The sequence below is a fragment of the Phymastichus coffea genome, unplaced genomic scaffold, assembly GCF_024137745.1.
Source record: "Phymastichus coffea isolate CEN01 unplaced genomic scaffold, Cenicafe_Pcof_1.1 PCOF00098, whole genome shotgun sequence".
Taxonomy (NCBI): domain Eukaryota; kingdom Metazoa; phylum Arthropoda; class Insecta; order Hymenoptera; family Eulophidae; genus Phymastichus; species Phymastichus coffea.
The window spans coordinates 588,826-607,134 of NW_026706909.1; the positions used below are offsets into that span (position 1 = coordinate 588,826).

Consider the following 18,309-nt stretch of genomic DNA (forward strand, 5'->3'; position numbering starts at 1 on the left):
TTGTTGATCAAACAATTTCATTCATATCGTTTTCGTTTTGCGTATCGATCATGATTTAAAAACATGTCCCAATACTTAATACATTTTGAATAATGTAATCGAATCAAGTAACCATATTGCGGAAACTTCTCGTCCAATTCATTATTATTTTTAATAAGATCTAACAAATCATCATTTGTAATATATGTAACCGCATCAATTATACCAAGTCGCACAAAGTCATGAAGCGAAACATATTTCGTAAGCTTAAAATTTTTCATTTTCGTTACTTCATCGCGTCTTTGTTGTTTCTTGGTATCAAGTTCAGGTAATTTAAAGCATTTAGCATTGGGATAGTACTTGACACATTCGTCAAGTAATCTCTGACAACAAATATCATTCTTTGCGTTCACCGGGTACCCAATAACCTTTAATTTTTGCACGTGGTGATACAATATCATATACGACTCTCCATTCTCTAAATATGGATTGTGAAAAGCGCAATCGAACGGCGTATCTCCTTTGTCGTTTTCAGCATCGATGTCTGCTCCGTAAATCAAAAGTAATTGTATGCAAAAAGACCCAGTCTCAATATTTTTACAGGCGATGTGTAAAGCCGTATTGCCATCGTCGTCATGATGATTTACGTCGCAACCAAGAATGAGAAGTCGTTTGATGTACACTAGCAACCGATAGCTCACACTGACAATTGAATCCTTTATGTCATCCTCAATTTGTTTTTCGTAATTCTTCTTATACGCTTCTACAAGCGATTGAAGTATCGTTTTACCATCTACACTTCTAATCAAATCCCTATCCACTTCATAATTCCACAAAAGATCAATCAGTTCCATATGGCCAGCATCAATTGCCATTTGAAGTGGTAATCCATCCTTGCACATCTCTTTGACGACGGCACCACGTTCAATCAGAAATTTAGTCATTTCCAAATGTTTGTAACGTACCGCAAAATGCAGAGGTGTGTAATAAGCAAACTGCTGATGATTGTAGAAAATTCTCTGTTCAATATTCTCTCTTCTGTCTAGAAAAGTTTTAACTATATCTAACTGGTTCCTACTGACCGCTATATGTAAGTAGTTCAAACCGTAAGCATCCATAACATTCGACAACTTATTTTCGGTACTCATAGTATTGTAAATAAGATCAACAATAGTATTCTTCTCATTAGGATCTTCGTCGTACATTGCTAAGTGAAGTGCTGTTGCAGAGGTTGCATCTTTCTGTTGAGTGTTAGCATTTTCTTTCAATAGCAATTGGACGTTCTCCTTGCAATTACTTTTAACGGCAAAGTGTAATGGGGAATAGCCCGGACAGAACTTAGTTTCTTTTGCGACAGAATTATTTACAGCAACACCATTTTCGATGAATTTCTGCACTAATCTCGGATTATCTTGACAACAAGCTATGTGAAATTGCGAGATTTTTGAGTTATCATCGTTCTCGTTTGGTTGACTTTCACCCGACAGTAGGTAAACCATAATCGACAGCTTTTCTAAACTTTTTCTAGCTAAATCTGCAGGTGATTGCCCATTTTTATCTTTTACTGAACTACATTTTCGACTTGTAGCATTCACTAGTAATTTCAAGGCTTCCAAAGACTGAAACTCAGCGGCAAAATGCTTGGCTGTGTAACCTGGCCGATAATCCGAATTCTCGTCGATAGCTTCATTAATGTCTGATCCGTTTTTGATAAATCCTTCGATAACTTCTATGTTTTTCCTCGTACAAGCTACGTGAAAGTGAGTTAACCCGTTCTTGCTCCTTACATTCGAGTAGTTACTAGTTTGAACGATGAAGTTCAAGATAATGTCGATTACTACTTCGTCATTGAAAATCAATGCTAGATGCAATGGACTATAACCTTGACCATTTAAAATTTCGATAGATGCCCCTTTCTCCAGCAGTTCTTTTACCATGTTTGTGTTTCTTCGTTTTACGGCGCAATGAAGTGGCGTCTCGTGCGGTTCATCATCCTTCATTATTACTCTGCAATTTTTGTCAAGAAGATACATCGCGATTTCTTCGTGCTCGTCGGCGATTGCTTGTTTCAAGGCTGCATAATCTATCCAATTGGAATCGAAAGGTATTCCTGTTTCTGATACCACTTTTCTGACAACATTGAGTAAACCTGACTTGACGGCTTCTAATAGAAAATCCATTTTCTGCAAAGGAAAAGAGAATTTATCTGAGAACTCAAATTTGACTTTAGATTTATAAATTAATTTCGATAATTTATAAAATATTATTTGAAAATTTACCTTTGTGCAGTGGAGAATAATTAAATCCTTAAACATTCAATCTACCTTAGCCAATAGTCCATAATTGCGTATTGAATTAAGGTAACAAATAACAGAGTAACAACTCACTGTGGAATAGCAAGTACAGAGAACATAATTTCAGTGCATTTTCAACTGAAGTTATTTTAAATAGACGTCAATCATCTACCTTAAGCCTCACATCTAAACCAATTATGAGGCGATTACGAACTGAGGAAAAGAATATCGGACAAATCCATTGGTATTCAATTATGTATAGTCGCCTTTTGAGTGTATATATAGCATAGTGTACATAGTTCACGTTATATAGCAGGCACAAGAGAAAATAAATCTATACTACATCCGCTTAAGGTCCTACAGATATAGCTAAGATTAGCTTCTGTCGTTTCTCCTAAACAGTATTGAAATTTAAATGGACTTTGATAAATTATTCTATTCATAGAATATACTGAGTAACATTTTTACAGTACTGTCGCACGTTTTATAAGATTTAAATAAATATAAACAAATATTTCAGTGATAAAAGTGACGACTTAGAATTTTTTTAAATAAGAATAATTTATTCAAATACAAATTGATATACAAAGAGATACGATAATTTGACTATCGAAATAATAAATTTTTTCAACAAAAATAATACATTTTTTTTAACAGATTGTAGATAATATTCACTACTACCTTATCATAACATTTTTTGTCTGTTAATTACAATACAATCTCTGACGATAGTGATGAAAACCATTCACATTTTGGAAAATCATTAGTAAAATAAAAACTAAAAATAAAAATAATTAGTAATGGTAATAGAATTGACGAAATTATATAGAATTTATGAAATTATATAGAAGTAATTTTTGTTTTGAAGCTGGCAAAGTTGAATCTTAACTTGTCTTCTTAATTGACTGGTCATAAAAGCTTTTTTTGATTACTTTTTCTGATTATTAATGAAGTATGATTAACTAACATTTATAATGCAATATTATAAATTAATGTCATTAATTTGTAATTACCTCAAAGTTATAGTTGTGCATTTATATTATTATTTTTAATTTGATTAATAACTACTTTTTATCAATTGAGAAAGCTAATGGAATATGTTTTTCAAATTTGATAAATTCAGTATAGATGTATGGTTAATAAAATAAAAATGCAGAACATATCTTCCTGTTTCTAAAACCGTTTAAAAAATATGTATCAGCAATATTTCTCTTAATTACAAGTGCAGTTGCAGTAAAAATAATTTATTTAATAAAAATATTAATGACCCAATAAAAAAAATATTCTAATAAGATACAAGAATACATAACTTTGCAATCTAATTTGAAAACACAACAGGTTACTTTTAAGAAACTTAAATTACATAATTACTCTCTACCTGTGGTTATATAATTTTTAACTTTCCTTCTATTGCTAGATTTCTTTTTACTATCTATTTGCTCGAAAACTGCAAATTGATCTTCAGAAAGATTCATATAATATTGTCTAGCAGTCTCAGTAGTTACAATCCCTTTTCTGGATAAACGAAACTCTTGCCATACATGATCGTTTTGAATTTGTTCTCTCAAAGGATGAACATACACATCTTCATCTTCTTTGCTCTGAAATAATCTGAGTACATTATCTTCATACGTGTTTTTATCACTGTTATTACTTTCTAATTTCTCATAACTAATATTTTTGTTCTCCGTTTTTTTGTTGCAAACATCATGGATTAAATTAGATGTATCACATTTATCAGTTGAATAATCAATAAGTATTTGATCACAATATGATAAATTATTTTCAGCACTCTGCAATAATCTTGTCATTAAAGCATTTTTTCTGTATCGTCTTTTATCTATGCTACTGTCAATTAAAATTTCACTTTTAATATCGGCACTAGAGCTAGCTCTTCTGGGATACTCAATTTCATCTATTGCAGTTGAATATGAATCATTCGATAAAACAGAGTATGCAGTGGTATATGAACAATCGGATTCACTGCTACTTTTATCTAAACTTTTTTCTGTATATCTTTCTTGAGATTCTCTGTAACGTTTTTCAATGATATTGAATATGTTCCATCCTAGTCCAACCTAAAACCAATGTTATAATTGATTAATGGGAATTTTACAAATGCTATTTTTCAATTATTAACCTCTCGAACGCTAGCTCTAATATCTGCAAATTGATATCTCTGTTCACTTATGTCTCCGTCACTTTGGTGCTATTCAAACATATATAGTAATATCAAAGTATACCATATGAATTAATGTATTAAAATTACCTCTATTTCATCGAGATTATCCATGTGTGACTCGACATAGAAGCCTTTTTCTGACTCCTGACATAAAATTATTGTGTATCAAAAATTTAGTAAATTAATTATTTAAAATCTAAAATGAAAATGAAAAAATAGCATACTCACCAAACAATATGGTAAATTTCTCTTATTTAAAAGATTTATATTTTCAATTTTAGGTACAGAAAGCCATTCTATGTTATCTACTTCTCGATCTGTATTAATTTTTGTGCAAGATTCAATGTATTTGTATATATTCATGATTTCTCAATAGACAAAACTACTTACGCAAAACTTTCAAGCATTCCAAACATCAATTCCGAATCCAAACATTTAATATGGCAGCCATATTGAGACATTTTATTCGTCAGCCGATTGGCTGACATTGACGTAGCGATCGGCATCCAGTCCCTGTTATACATGATATATGATATATATCATATATCATATATCATATATAACATTTCCCCGAATGTGTGGTCATATTGCAGATAAAATTAAAATTTGGGCTTTAATTAGTTTTAAAATATAAAATGTTCAACTTCAAATCTTATACGCTACCAACTTGTTAAAAATTATCATTCCGTAAGCTTTCAAAATACGATTAGTGTTATAAGCAGAAAACTTATTAATAATTCATTATTTCCAGTTAAATTTGATGAATGAAATGAAATTGGGGGCTCGTTCGAGCACTTTAATATTTCATTTTTATTTTAATAATAATTGATGCGCCGCTCATGAAAAAATATTTTTCGCATAATATCGACTGAATCATTAATTTTTTAAATAACTGATTATTAAAAAAATAATAATAAACGGTCATTTTGTTAGCTTATTATCTCTTGATAAGTAGGGCAAATAGATGAAGTAACTCTGTCATTGAATTTATGATGTACAAGTAACATATCTACAACGCTGTTTTGTAATAAGTTGTCGAAGTAACTGCCCAACGAGCAATAGCTTTGTTTCGAAAATGTTGCTGCAACGTTATTTTCGAAACATCGTAACTGTTATTCGGCAACTAATAAAAATATTGTAGAAATGTTGCAGCAAGATACAAAGTGGTCTGTCTCTGATCAAAAAGTTGCTGAAACGTTGTCACCACAACTATAGTTGTCTGCGCGTTGCCACTACGTTGTCTGAACTCACAATCGAAAACTTAGCAACATTTAGATAACGTTTCTGAAACATAATTAAGAATTTATTTCAGCCAACGAAAATATTGTGGAAACGTTTCTACAACGTTTTGGCAAGATTTTTGGAAACGTTACTAGAACTTCACGAAAACATTGATAAAACAAAGACGTTTTGCTCTATATAATAAATTTTAAATATTGACATAGGAAATTTGTTTTACAGAATGCATCAGCAAAGACTTTGAGAGATTGAAAAACTCAAAACTATACATCTCAATAGACATATGACTGTTAGAATTCTTTATGACAATCATAACGGAGATATGTGAAAATTGTTAATATATGTTGAGTCTGAGTTGACAAAATTGTAGAATACAGAGAGTTGAGAATGAAATTTATGGATATCTAGTTAAGCTCAAGTGAAAAAAGTTTGGCGAAGTTTTCTGATACATAATAATACAGAGCAATAAGGGAGGACTCTGACAGAAAAATAAGATTGAAGAAATATTAAATGTGGATGTTTTAATTGTTTCCTTCGTTTTGAATATTCCTATTTTATAGAATTATAAAGTACGTCTTTTCATTCAATAGCGACGTTTTTTTGCTCTTCTATATTTATAATTATAGAGTTTTTATTATTATAAATGCAAGTCTGTGAGGTTGGCGATATTATATAAATTTAAAAATAATAATTCGGTGCTTTCCAGCTTTGAAAAGCCAGTAGTAATAGATAATTTTTTAAATATTTTTTATTATAATTTTGTTTTGTCAAAATGTCTTTAAATGTAAGCAATAATTTTCAAATATCAGCGCTCGTAAAATATGAGCGCGCGGATATCGAAAATAAATCAGCTGGTTCTGTTCACCTAGCGGAAAGTAGTGGGGCAAGAAGAAAGAATACAGAAGATTCTAAACGAGAACAAAAGAATCCAGACATTATTTTTATGAGGATGAAATTATTAGTTCAATAAAGATGGAAATTGAGTAAATTATTACTTTACTTGAAATCGATATCATTTCAATTATTAAGTATCACAAAATTTCTTTAAGTATAATAGAAGAGTTAGCAAACATATCTTGAAATAGATATTATAGTTTATCCAATATTCTCAAGAAACTAATTACATACTGTTTCAGATCAATGACAAACGAATGAATTTTCCAATTATTGTAAGAAATAAATATAATTCATTTGTCAATGAAACTGCTATAAGTGGTACAAGTAGAAGGATTATGGAAATTGAATGGTTGGATTACATAGCTTTGAACAAAGCTCTAGAGTGCAAACGAAAAAGTGTAGCCATGCTTCTCTTAAAAAATAATTGTAGAGTAAATTTAACTAGTACTCTAGCTATACCAAGTAATACACCAATGCACAACGCTGTATTATTTGGTGATATTGAATTGGTTACCTGTCTTCTGAGCAGAGAAGCTTCTATTGTTGCTGTAAATTATGAAGGTGATACTCCTCTACATCTGGCTTTTATGAAACAACAAGATAAAATAGTTGATTTGATTTTATCTTTTATTGAAAAAAACTCAAATTATATCAATCCCAAAAACAGTCAAGGCCTGACACATCTACATATTGCAAGCACAAGACAAAATGCTAATCTAATTAAAAATTTCCTACAAGCTGGATGTAATATTCAAGATTCTATCAGTGCAGATTCACCACAGTGGGGAGGTTTCACAGCTTTACACTTTGCAATGGAGTTTGGATCTCTACAATCAGCACGAATACTTCAAAAAGCTATGAGAGAATCCAAAGTAAATGGCAATCATGAAGCAGCATTTCAATCGGCTTATCAAAAGGTCAAGAACTTATCCATAATAGTTCATATTCTGTCTGCAGAAAATCATTTCTTGAACTTTGGTTATTTTACTTATCCATCTTATTTTCATTTTGCCTGTATGAGAAATGATCCTAAAACTGTGTTAAAGTTTATTGAAAATGGAGCTGATGTTAACACACCAATTAGTAGAAATGCAGAGTTCTGTGGACTATATTCTCCTTTGCACTTTGCAGTTGAAAGTAACTGTATAGAAAATGTGAAACTCCTACTGGAACATGGAGCTATAGTTGAGAATCAAAATAACAAAGATATGACTCCCCTGCATTTAGCAATGTATTACGATATTTACAACAAAGAGAGGTACACAATTGTTGATTATTTGTATGCTGCACTTGAGAATAAGGAGAAAAACATTGAGGATGATTATGGATTGTCTTATCTGCATATAGCTTGTACTAGAAATGATGTTGAGTAAGTAATAATTATGTTTTTTAAATAACATTTTAACCAAACAGAAACCAATTTTCATAGAGATCTAAGAATTAGATTTCACAAGAAGTAAAATTTTTACTTGTTTAAACAATTTTCAGACTGGTAAAAAAACTCTTGGACAGTGGCCAGAATGTAAACGAAACCATACAGAGAAACCCTCACAAGTTTTCTAATTATACACCTCTTCACTTTGCTGTATATTATCAATGTTATGAGACCGTCCAATTGCTAATCAAACGTGGTGCCAATGTAAACTCCATTGATTATGATGAATCTGGATCACCCCTACACTTGGCATGCGAAGTAGGTCATGCTGATATAATCGATTCACTTCTGAAGAATGGAGCGAAAGCACATTTGATTCGAACCAAAGGTCACAAAACTACTTTGCATCTGCTGGTGGAGAGTTATATGGATCGTCAGAATGGACTTTCGAATGAAAGTAGAATGAATTTGTTAGCTTTTGTGAAAAAACTTGTAAAACTTGGAGTAAATGTAAATGCCAGAGATCAATTCGACTATACAGCATTACACATAGCATGTTGGAAGCTTGTTGATGGTTCTCAATGTGTAAAAAAACTTTTGGAAGTTGGAGCTAATATTAATTTTGTGAACATGGATGGACAAACTCCACTTGAAATGACATACTTTGAGAGTTACTGCGGTAATGCAGAAGATTACATGACGCTGTATCACCACGTCCAAAAACTCAAAGTTTTAGGATATAAAGTCAATCCTAAGAATGAAGCCTTTTGTGATGTGGTGCTTAGAGAGAAAGATATTTGGGATCCGGAACACAAAGATTTTAAAAACAAGAAGATTGCAAAAAAAGAAGAACAAAGACTAGACGAAATTCACAAATTACGAAATGTCAGGCTTTATCATTATAAGTTCACATTATATGATCTCCTAGTGGCAGATGGGAAAAATATTACAATTTTCGCTCATGACTCAGTTGTTAAGAAGATTATGGCAAAAAAAGGATTGAAAAAAGAGTATCCGGTTTTTGCTCATTTTTTGAGATACAAATATGATAAGGCTGTTAAGAGATTGCAAAATTGGAATTCTAAGCGATCGGTAAATCGAATCAATACAATGAGAGGCCGTGTTTATCATAGATTTGTAAAATCGTGTTAAGCATGATTTCAAAGGGTTTTTTCGTTTCAATTTTCGATTATTCGGTGGAAATTATAATTTACAATTTAATGTATCAAGTATAATTTGTTAAAACATTTACAATTAAGGAAGTTCTGTACTTGAAATATCCTTGAAAATTCGTTCTATATTTACAATTATTATATTTATTTACTAAGTTAAATATTGTATGCATGAGGGATATTCAAAGCATACGATGTAAACACTACTGAAATCCTATTGTGACAGTTTAGATATTCTTTGCAGTTACTTTTAATTTCTTATTTGATGCTATTTTATGGAAGTATTCATCGCGAATATCATCGTAAACGTAGTGTAAAAGTATAGAAGCAAGTTTCATTGCAGTAGCATCAATAATATATTACATATTTTATTCTTAAGTTTTTATTGAATAGAAAAAAATTGAATTTCTATTAATGTTTTATTTTATATTCTCTAAAGATTAATGTTATATAAAATATAATAAATTAAAACTCTATACATTATAATAATGTACAAATCTTATCTACAAAAAATGCATAAGATATAATATATATTTATGATATTCTATTATCAAATCAAATGATAATAATATATCTTTATAAATCTCCATAAATAACACTAAATGTTTATGAACAATTTATTAAAAAATAATAAAAACATTTTGTATAATTAAAAATATGCTCCCATTTATAATATACAGTTACTTTTATAACATAACAAAAATTACTAAATTACATAATAAAAGTTATGCGAAGATACGACATCCTAAAAAGATAAATATATGTTAATACGAACTTATTTACAAATTTTATAATGATCACGTAAACTTTATAAATTTCTTTAAATAGAACGACCACCTTTCGATATTGTAAACAGTAAGCCAGTAAGTAGTATTAACCTGTTAACCGGGGAAATCCCTTTCTAATTACGCAACATATAACGGGCGCGTCCTTTTCCACTAAGACGTGTATGAATGACGTATTACCATAGTAGTAGTAAAATATATGTCCCGCCCGTTCCAGGGCGCAATATAAATATCGAGGACGTATTCATATGCCCTACCCGTACCCGATATTATTTACTTTTGACGTATTTATACGTCCCGCTCGGTTAACAGGTAAAATAGCAGAGAGAAAATAATAATTAAGTTTGTCTTCTTTTAGTTTCTGACATATTAACCACTCGACTGGGAGCAAACACGGCACCCATTTTGCCGAAATTTTTCTCATGTCCAAGTTCTCATGCAAAATTGAAATGACTGTTCCTTTGGAAACCCAACCCCTGTGGCTTCAACTATTTCACATAATTTTATTCTTTGGTCACTCAACGCCGTGTCGTGGATTTTATTGATCATTTCCGGAGTGCTCACGTCTACAGGACGGCCTGAACGATGTTCATCTGCAGTCGATATACGGCCACCTATCAATTCATTTACCCCATTGTAAACGGTTACAAACACAGGAGCAGATACACCATAAACTGCATCTAACTCAGTTTTCATTTCTTTCGTGTAAGGCCTTTGAAATAGAAATGTTTTATCACCCCTCGGAACTTACTTTTTTCCATTGTTAACAAGAAACAAAAGTTCACTTTGATCGAAGATAAAAATGGTACTACTCGATGGATCTGACTGAAACTTCGATAGCACTCTATTTAATAGTGATACTTGGGGCCTTATTGTGGTGTTGGTCATACGCACTTAGAAGATGCGTAGTATATTATGCACAGATCTGTCCTTTACAAGGAGAATATCAGTATTGTCCATGAAGTAACTAATCAATGTTAATTAGTTTTGTGACAGACACGATCGACACACAATATAATGAACAACGTCCAAGTACACATGACCAACACCACAATAAGACCCGTGCAACATAAGTTGTGATGCTTTGAGCGTCATCTCTTGGAATTCTAAGGACTTATTGACCCACCCTCGTACCAGAATAATTATACTCAACGATTCAACGCAATAGTTCTATGAGTTCTTTGCTTTGGTTTTACGTTATTCTTAACTATCATGTTAAAGTTATTGATGCGATTACAAGTAAAACTGTAAAATAATAAATTAGCGATTCTACACATTTTGAATATTCACCTATTCTTGAACGAAATGTACCATTGAACATTTTTTGTTAGTTGTGGAAAAACTCCGATCGAGCGATAGTTTTTAAAAATAAAAAGTTAGATGGCGGTAAGAACGATATGTCAAGTGTCAAATGCATTCAGAAAAGTGATGAAATATAATAATAATAATCGAAGTATAATAAGTGAAGTATAATAATTCTTATTTGATAGGTTCGCTCATATATATATATATATATATTTCATCGCTGTAATCACGTATGACTATATATACGCAAACCTTGAACCTTACTGTTGCCATATTATAATCGATTTTTTTTTTAATTTGCATTTTATGAAAAAAATTTTTATTCTGTCGTTATACCTTGCCATTTGCATGATAAGAAAATTGTAGCAAAAAAGTAAAAAGGAAATGACACAAACTTTTGTAACTGCATAGAGCGGAATATCAAGCAATAAGTGAAGCAACACAATGACCTATCTGAGATTAATTTTATAATTCAATGGCAGTCTTATAAAAATCCATTTATATACCATGTTTTGAACGTAGGGGATACAAGAATGTATATTATCAAGTGACACAGTTGATCGGTCAGTGCTTCGAAATGTATATTTATATTTACTTGAAAAGCACATTGGTTAACAGTATTGGTATACTTATTTGCACGAGTGTTTATATCAATCCTCAAATATACAATTTTCAGAATTCTTATACAGTAGTTATATTTATGATGAATAAACATTTACAATTGCAATATCACACGCAAAAGTATGTTTTAGTTCAGTAACGAGCCGAATTCACTATGTTGTATTTAAATTAAAAATAATGGTTGTGATTGAAACTGCAATTATCTTCAACAAATGAAATTAAAGAATATTAACAAGAAATAAAATATGTACTATGTTAAATGTATTTGCCGGCGTAATTTACATCAGGCAATCATCCAGAGAAATCTAACCGAAACTCCTGAATTTAAAATTCATGCATATTAAATCTTCAAAAAATTGATATAACTGAAAAGAATAATTAATTGAATTAGATTTTTATTTATCCTGTGATGGATCAAAATTACTTTTCTCCTTGATATCTGGATTTCAAGTAAGCTTCACTGCAATCAAAATTACGATTACAAATATTTAATGTCAACAACTTTTCAAATTTGTTTATATAAGAACAATTAGTGCGATATATCAGTTGCAAGATGAATAGCCTTGCATTTGGAATTCAAATATTATCACCAAATAAGTAGTAATAGAACCAGTCATCTGTAACGAAAAGTAACAGAATGTATTTGTACCTAAAGTTTTATAAATTATCGGTACGTAATTAATACTATTTCCGGGCTAAAAAAGCCGTAGTAATAACATTTTGTAACAAAATGCTTATCTTCAAAAGATAATGTTTATAATAAAATGGAATTACTACGTATTATGTTTACGGAATAAAAATAAGAATCAAAAAGTAACGATGACTGTATTACTGATCGAATATATTTAAAAGTAAATGCGATTATTACCGACATCAACAATGTACCATCCAAAGCGAACCAATCAAATACGGTAAATTTGACATTTGTATGCAATAAGCAATTGAAGAATTGACTGAGCTGAAAGAAAATATCGTGCTGAGTTTTCCCTTGGATGATCATGTAAAATATTGAAGTATACAGTAATTTCGTTACACGTACCGTTTCCTTGATTTTTTCATCCTGAATGATCTCCAAACAGTCATCTACTGTTCTAGCCATTTTTCTACTCTGCTCAAAAGAATACGAAGAATTGGAATAGATTTCAAGTGATATCGGATTAATGATCTAACAATTGCGTGGTTCACCTCTTTGGTCAGCGACGCGACTGTAGTTGTCAATATCAGCAGGGGCAAGATACACTGCAGAAAGTAGAAGACGCTGACGGATAGGTCGATGTAATCAATGTCATTTAGATCCATCATGAATATGGGCTTAGTGATGTCGTACATTGCCGTGATGAGCATCAAGAACGCGGAGGGTATGCAGAAACTCATAGGAAAGGCGTAGAAACCGGACAGCTCTTCGCAGAGATCGATGAGCGACAGGTACGATTTTCGTATCCGCTTCACTTCTGATGCGGACGCGGCGGTCGCGCCGGCTGCGCTCAACTTTTGATTCAACGCTCTGAACAAATGCTCGATCAGCTGTAGCATGGCGCTGTACTGCAGGACGAGGACGTTCTGCAGCGAGCGACATATCGTCATCGTGTTGAACAGCGGCAGCATATCTTGGCGCACGATCGAATTCGTCATCGCGCAATTTCCCAGCAGTAAGCCCACTTGGGTCAAAACGATCGTCCAGACCTTCCTTGCTGGGAATCGCGCGCTCCTCACCGACGCGTCGATTTCGCTGATCCCGTTGCATATGCGCGCGATCCTCTTGTGCATCGCCGTGTACGACAGCACGATCAAGCAAACGCACGCTATTATGCATTTGTAAATCACGAAGAAAAGGTCAAATCTCATTTCCTCCTTCTTCTCGACGTGGCTGTCGGCGATGTGAAAGCCTAAGTAGCTGAAACAAATTATCCCGCAAACGAATGCCAAGTTGTACAGCGTCCCGGATCGACTTTCGACGAACGCGTACCGCTTGGATTTCCCATTGCTCAGCAGCGAAATCGGCGCCAATCCAAACACTTTCTCGTAATACAGCAGAAACTTGATTAACCTATTTTCCATGCTTTACGGTTACGCTGATATTTCCAATGAAATGGCTTCAGTTTCCCTGCGAGCAAAGTGTTCGACCGTCACTGGCTTGCGCGCACTTACGTGCATGGAATAGTCAGAGTTGCTGGGAATTTACTGTTCTATTAGAACCGATCGATTTGCAATAATCAATAGACACATTTTTGAGTCAAGCATTACTTTATTTTTGCAATTCTACTTTTATTCGGCTGAAACAGACCTTACCGATGCAAAATACACGCGCGCAAGCACATCGTTGGTTATCAAAACAATCGTGTGCTGCAAGGAATTTTCTGTTAAATATTGAAGTTAAAGTTGATTACTCACACATACACACATTTTGGACAATTTCCAAATGATCGAGCACTGTTCCATCCGCTACTTCGTGGTTTCCTTAAAATAACGCGCAAAACTTGACTGCATCTCAAATTGAAAGACTAACGATCTTGGCTCCTGAATTCCCGTCAATAAAAGAAAGATATAACTGTAGCAATGCGAGCTGACAAGCTACCATTTACTTATACATTTACTTATATATTTATTTTGTCGTCCAGTCGTGTAAAAAGCCTTTGAGAGTGTAAAATATTCGTATATTATAGAAAATTATTGACTCCTCTATAAGTGGATATGTATTCAAATTATTACGTCCTCAATAGTCGTCGTTTCCGTAACTGTTGAGCGAAATACCAGTCGAAATTAGTGGAGCAAAGTATTTCTCGAACCTTACGTACACTCACTGGTCCTTGAAGTAAAAATAATAATTTTGAACGATAAATAAATAAGTGAGAAGGATTTATCATATAGACGATACGCGAGGAAATTATAAAATTACACGACTAATCAGCTAGTACCTTTATAGTTATTGTTTATTTGAAAGAACAATAATACGTAATCATCACATTAACATTTATGCTTCAAAATCAACGGATGTGTACGCGTCATAAAAAATGTGCATTTGCTTAATTCCAAGTCATTTTGCTTCAAGCTTGGATGTTTGGATACAAGACGGCGTTGGTTGTGCTTGATATCGAACAGCGACGACCAAATACGTTGTTATTGATCCTGCAATCTTTAAACCAAGAAACAGAAAGATTTCCGTTAAACCAAGTATTAATTAAGGACATGGAGATTTCATTTGTCAGTTACATTTACCGAAATCAAGAGAGAACCATTCAGAGAAAACCAGTCGAAAATTGTGAATTTGACATCGGTGTGCAGTATGCATACAGAAAATTGATTCAGCTGAAAGAAATAATGATTGTCGATTTTAATTTTATATTCGATATTCAATTTTATATTCACTTTTAATAGCACCGCAAGGAAGTTACCATTCTTTTGATTACTGGATTGCGGATAACTGCCAGATGTCGATCAATTATTTTACTAGTTCTCTTACTCTGTAAAATATCAATGAATAGATTTGTTTTTTATATTCAAGAATAAAATTGAAATGCATCGCTATGTAAAATATCTTTAATTTACCTCTTTCGTCAGCATGAATATATAAGCCATCAGTACTAGTAAAGGAAAGACACATTGTAAAAAGTAAAAAATACTGAGGTAAAAGGTCCAATGATTCACGTGTAAGATATTCATGAAAAGAGGCACAGTCAAGTTGTACGTTGTAGCTAGCAGCGATCCAAATACGGACAACAAGCAGAAAATCATGGGGAATGAGAAGAAATCCGACAGCTCGTGACATAAATTACTCAGCAAAACGTATGACGCTTTCAAGCGTGACAAGGTGCTTTTCTTGACTTTCGATTCAAAGATCACGCTGATGTTGATTGCACTCAAACTGAACATTTTTGATAAATTTTCATTCAAAACTTTGAATAAATGATCGATCACTATCAGAGCCGTACTGTACTGCAATATTACTGCGTTTTGTATAAGACAGCCAATTAATACGCCGTTGAACACCATCGGGCATTCGAAAGATGACGCGTTCGACAGGATACCTGATCCCAACAGAATCGATAAGTAGATTACGGATTTAATCAGAACCTTCGCAAACGGAAACTTCAATTTCTTATTTTTATCTTGTTGGTTGATCGTCGCATAGGTATTATGAATTTTGTGACACAGAGCAATCAGATTTTTATGTTGCAAGCTATATGTCAATAACATTGACGATATGCACGCTATCGTGATCTTATACAGCACAAAGCTAAAATAAAACTGAAGACGGTCTTCTGTTTTGAAGGCTGATAGATCGCACGTTGAGAAGCCGAAATAATTAACTGCGATCATTGCCAGCATCAGCACAACGTTATAGATTACTCCAACGTAGCTTTTATCGATCAATCGTAGCTTCAATTTTACGTTCTTACTATTAACTCTTGGTGTAAATGATAATGGTACAATTCCAAGAGCTTTAAAGTAATAAATTATAAATCTCAAGAATAAAGTTTCTATGGTTTGGTGCTTCAAATACATACTTGTTATTGAAAGCAATTGCGAGTAAAGATCATCAAATATTAAAGTTTCGATTTTTTGAAATGTCATGCAGAATGTCTCGACGATTTGTGTGCGATTTCATTTTAAAAATGTGGGACTAGATAATCGAGTTAACTACTTCGACTGTTTGCTGCGCACTGAAGAATGTCGAAGTACATACTCTTTTTATTGATTAATATTGAAGTGAAATTGCCGCCAAGCGCGAATTGATGAATTATTGACGTATGTGAAAATTGCCTACCGCGCGCTACAAAAATATGAATAGAGAAATATTATTTCAAAAATATATTATCGATGCATTGTGTCACTTTTATGATTCATTTTATTGTTCGATTTATCGAATTTCAGAAGTTTTTCAAAAAAAGGCTCTTTTATTGCATTGGTTATACAAATAATATATTTTTGAAAATCAACAATAAATAATATACAAACTTACACGTAGAAGTAATTTCAATGAACGTTACTGACTTGTGCGCAGTAGGAAAACTATTGAATCTGACTTTTTTAAGTCCGCTTTCATAAAAAAGTGAATAAATAAAAAATATGTAAGATCATAAGTTACTTTTAAAGGATTAGTTGGATAAATTCTAATAATTGGTAACTTTTTCCCGAAATCAATTCTAAAATCGATTTACCGATCTAACATACTTTATTTGAGTTTAAAAAATGCATAATCCGTACAGATATGCAAATTCGGTAGGTAGTTGATTTTGAAATATTGATGGATTTTAAGAAATCATAACTTTAAAACATCATAGCTTAAAAGAACACTTTATTTTGTAATTTTAAACTTTATTTAAACAACTTGCGGTCTTAAGCTTGGTTGGAATTCTTCGCATTCATCACAAAACTAAGTAAAAAGGGGAAGAAACTAAGTGAAACTGATGTATAATGATTGTTTATTTCGTACATATTCATAATACAAAGAAATAATACAAATATTTTAAAAATACATACATCTCAAAAGTCAAAAAGAGATACAGCAACAAAAATACTGTATACATGCTTTGCATATGTAAATACAGTAATTTTAACTAATAATGAATTTTCATTAATTTTTCCGTAGCTGATCTCACGGTGAATGTCCCGTATAGTCCATTTTGCAAAAAGTAGTATTGTGATCTTGTTCGACTCTATTGATATGATCTCTATCTAAATTAAGATCAAGCGTCGCAAATCTGTTTGCTTAAAACGCTTAATTTTTTTTTCTTCTTTTGGATCAACATGAGTGTTGCCTTCCAGAGTATTCTATTTTTCCATAAGTTCAGAGTTTTCAAACAACAAAAATTCTTTTTTTACTTCATTCAATAACCCAATTAACTTCTTCGTCATACTGTAGATCATATAAGCTTATATATATTTATATTATAGCTATATTGTCTCTTGAATTTACTTCTTAAAATTTATCCTCGATTTCTTCTTTGATCGACGTAAGATTAGGCTATTGTTCATATTTTCGTCAAAATTTTCTTTAATCATTATTAAACATGTAACAAACGTGTAAACTATTTATTCGTTTTGCTATTTTGTCCTCGGTTTTCTTAGCCACTAATAAATACACTGTCAGCTTCAAAATTACTTTTTATGAATATCGAAATTTTTTATACTTCTTTGAGTAGAAAAGAGACCTTCGGAAGAAATAGACAGAATGCAGATTAATATTTAGTATAGTATAAAATATTGACACATTGAATTTATTTCATTATTTTTTTTTATAATAAAATGTATTACATTTATATCTTGAACGTAGTTAAGACAACTTTAAAAATATCCTTTATTATTAATCAGTTAGGACTATCCTTGCCAATTGGATTTTCATTAATAGACTAAATATTACGTTGAACCATTTCAACATGAGCGGTGCTGCATTTGAAATTGGAATATGATAACTAAATAAGTCGTTATTGATCCTGAAATCTTGATTAAAAAATGGTAA

At 32.1% G+C, this 18,309-nt stretch overlaps 5 protein-coding genes across 6 annotated transcripts; 1 reads left to right on the top strand and 4 right to left on the bottom strand.

Moving 5' to 3' along the window:
• Window positions 1-17: 17 nt before the first annotated feature.
• Window positions 18-2,159, bottom strand: LOC131669876 (putative ankyrin repeat protein RF_0381). The gene has a single exon (XM_058945067.1). It carries the CDS (start codon window positions 2,157-2,159, stop codon window positions 18-20), a length of 2,142 nt encoding a protein of 713 aa, XP_058801050.1.
• A 1,159-nt stretch (window positions 2,160-3,318) lies between these two features.
• LOC131669877 (uncharacterized) lies at window positions 3,319-4,818 on the bottom strand. Its single transcript, XM_058945068.1, has 4 exons — window positions 4,684-4,818; window positions 4,543-4,599; window positions 4,414-4,482; window positions 3,319-4,351 (listed from the first exon to the last, which is right to left on the bottom strand). The coding sequence occupies exons 1-4, from the start codon at window positions 4,816-4,818 to the stop codon at window positions 3,641-3,643; spliced, it is 972 nt and encodes a 323-aa protein (XP_058801051.1). The 3' UTR covers window positions 3,319-3,640.
• A 1,777-nt stretch (window positions 4,819-6,595) lies between these two features.
• On the top strand, window positions 6,596-9,609 carry LOC131669862 (ankyrin-2-like). 2 transcript variants are annotated; one of them, XM_058945051.1, is made up of 3 exons: window positions 6,596-6,677; window positions 6,831-7,960; window positions 8,080-9,609. In XM_058945051.1, the coding sequence occupies exons 2-3, from the start codon at window positions 6,846-6,848 to the stop codon at window positions 9,116-9,118; spliced, it is 2,154 nt and encodes a 717-aa protein (XP_058801034.1). In that variant the 5' UTR covers window positions 6,596-6,677; window positions 6,831-6,845; the 3' UTR covers window positions 9,119-9,609. The 2 variants fall into 2 exon arrangements, with proteins under 2 accessions (XP_058801034.1, XP_058801035.1); XM_058945052.1 differs by lacking the exon at window positions 6,596-6,677 and having other exon boundaries at window positions 7,114-7,152; window positions 7,259-7,960.
• A 2,237-nt stretch (window positions 9,610-11,846) lies between these two features.
• Window positions 11,847-13,212, bottom strand: LOC131669864 (uncharacterized). Its single transcript, XM_058945054.1, has 4 exons — window positions 13,035-13,212; window positions 12,889-12,957; window positions 12,718-12,807; window positions 11,847-12,466 (listed from the first exon to the last, which is right to left on the bottom strand). Exons 1-4 carry the CDS (start codon window positions 13,191-13,193, stop codon window positions 12,392-12,394), a joined length of 393 nt encoding a protein of 130 aa, XP_058801037.1. The 5' UTR covers window positions 13,194-13,212; the 3' UTR covers window positions 11,847-12,391.
• A 1,636-nt stretch (window positions 13,213-14,848) lies between these two features.
• Window positions 14,849-15,839, bottom strand: LOC131669878 (uncharacterized). Its single transcript, XM_058945069.1, has 4 exons — window positions 15,396-15,839; window positions 15,242-15,310; window positions 15,066-15,155; window positions 14,849-14,982 (listed from the first exon to the last, which is right to left on the bottom strand). The coding sequence occupies exons 1-4, from the start codon at window positions 15,837-15,839 to the stop codon at window positions 14,884-14,886; spliced, it is 702 nt and encodes a 233-aa protein (XP_058801052.1). The 3' UTR covers window positions 14,849-14,883.
• Window positions 15,840-18,309: the final 2,470 nt, after the last annotated feature.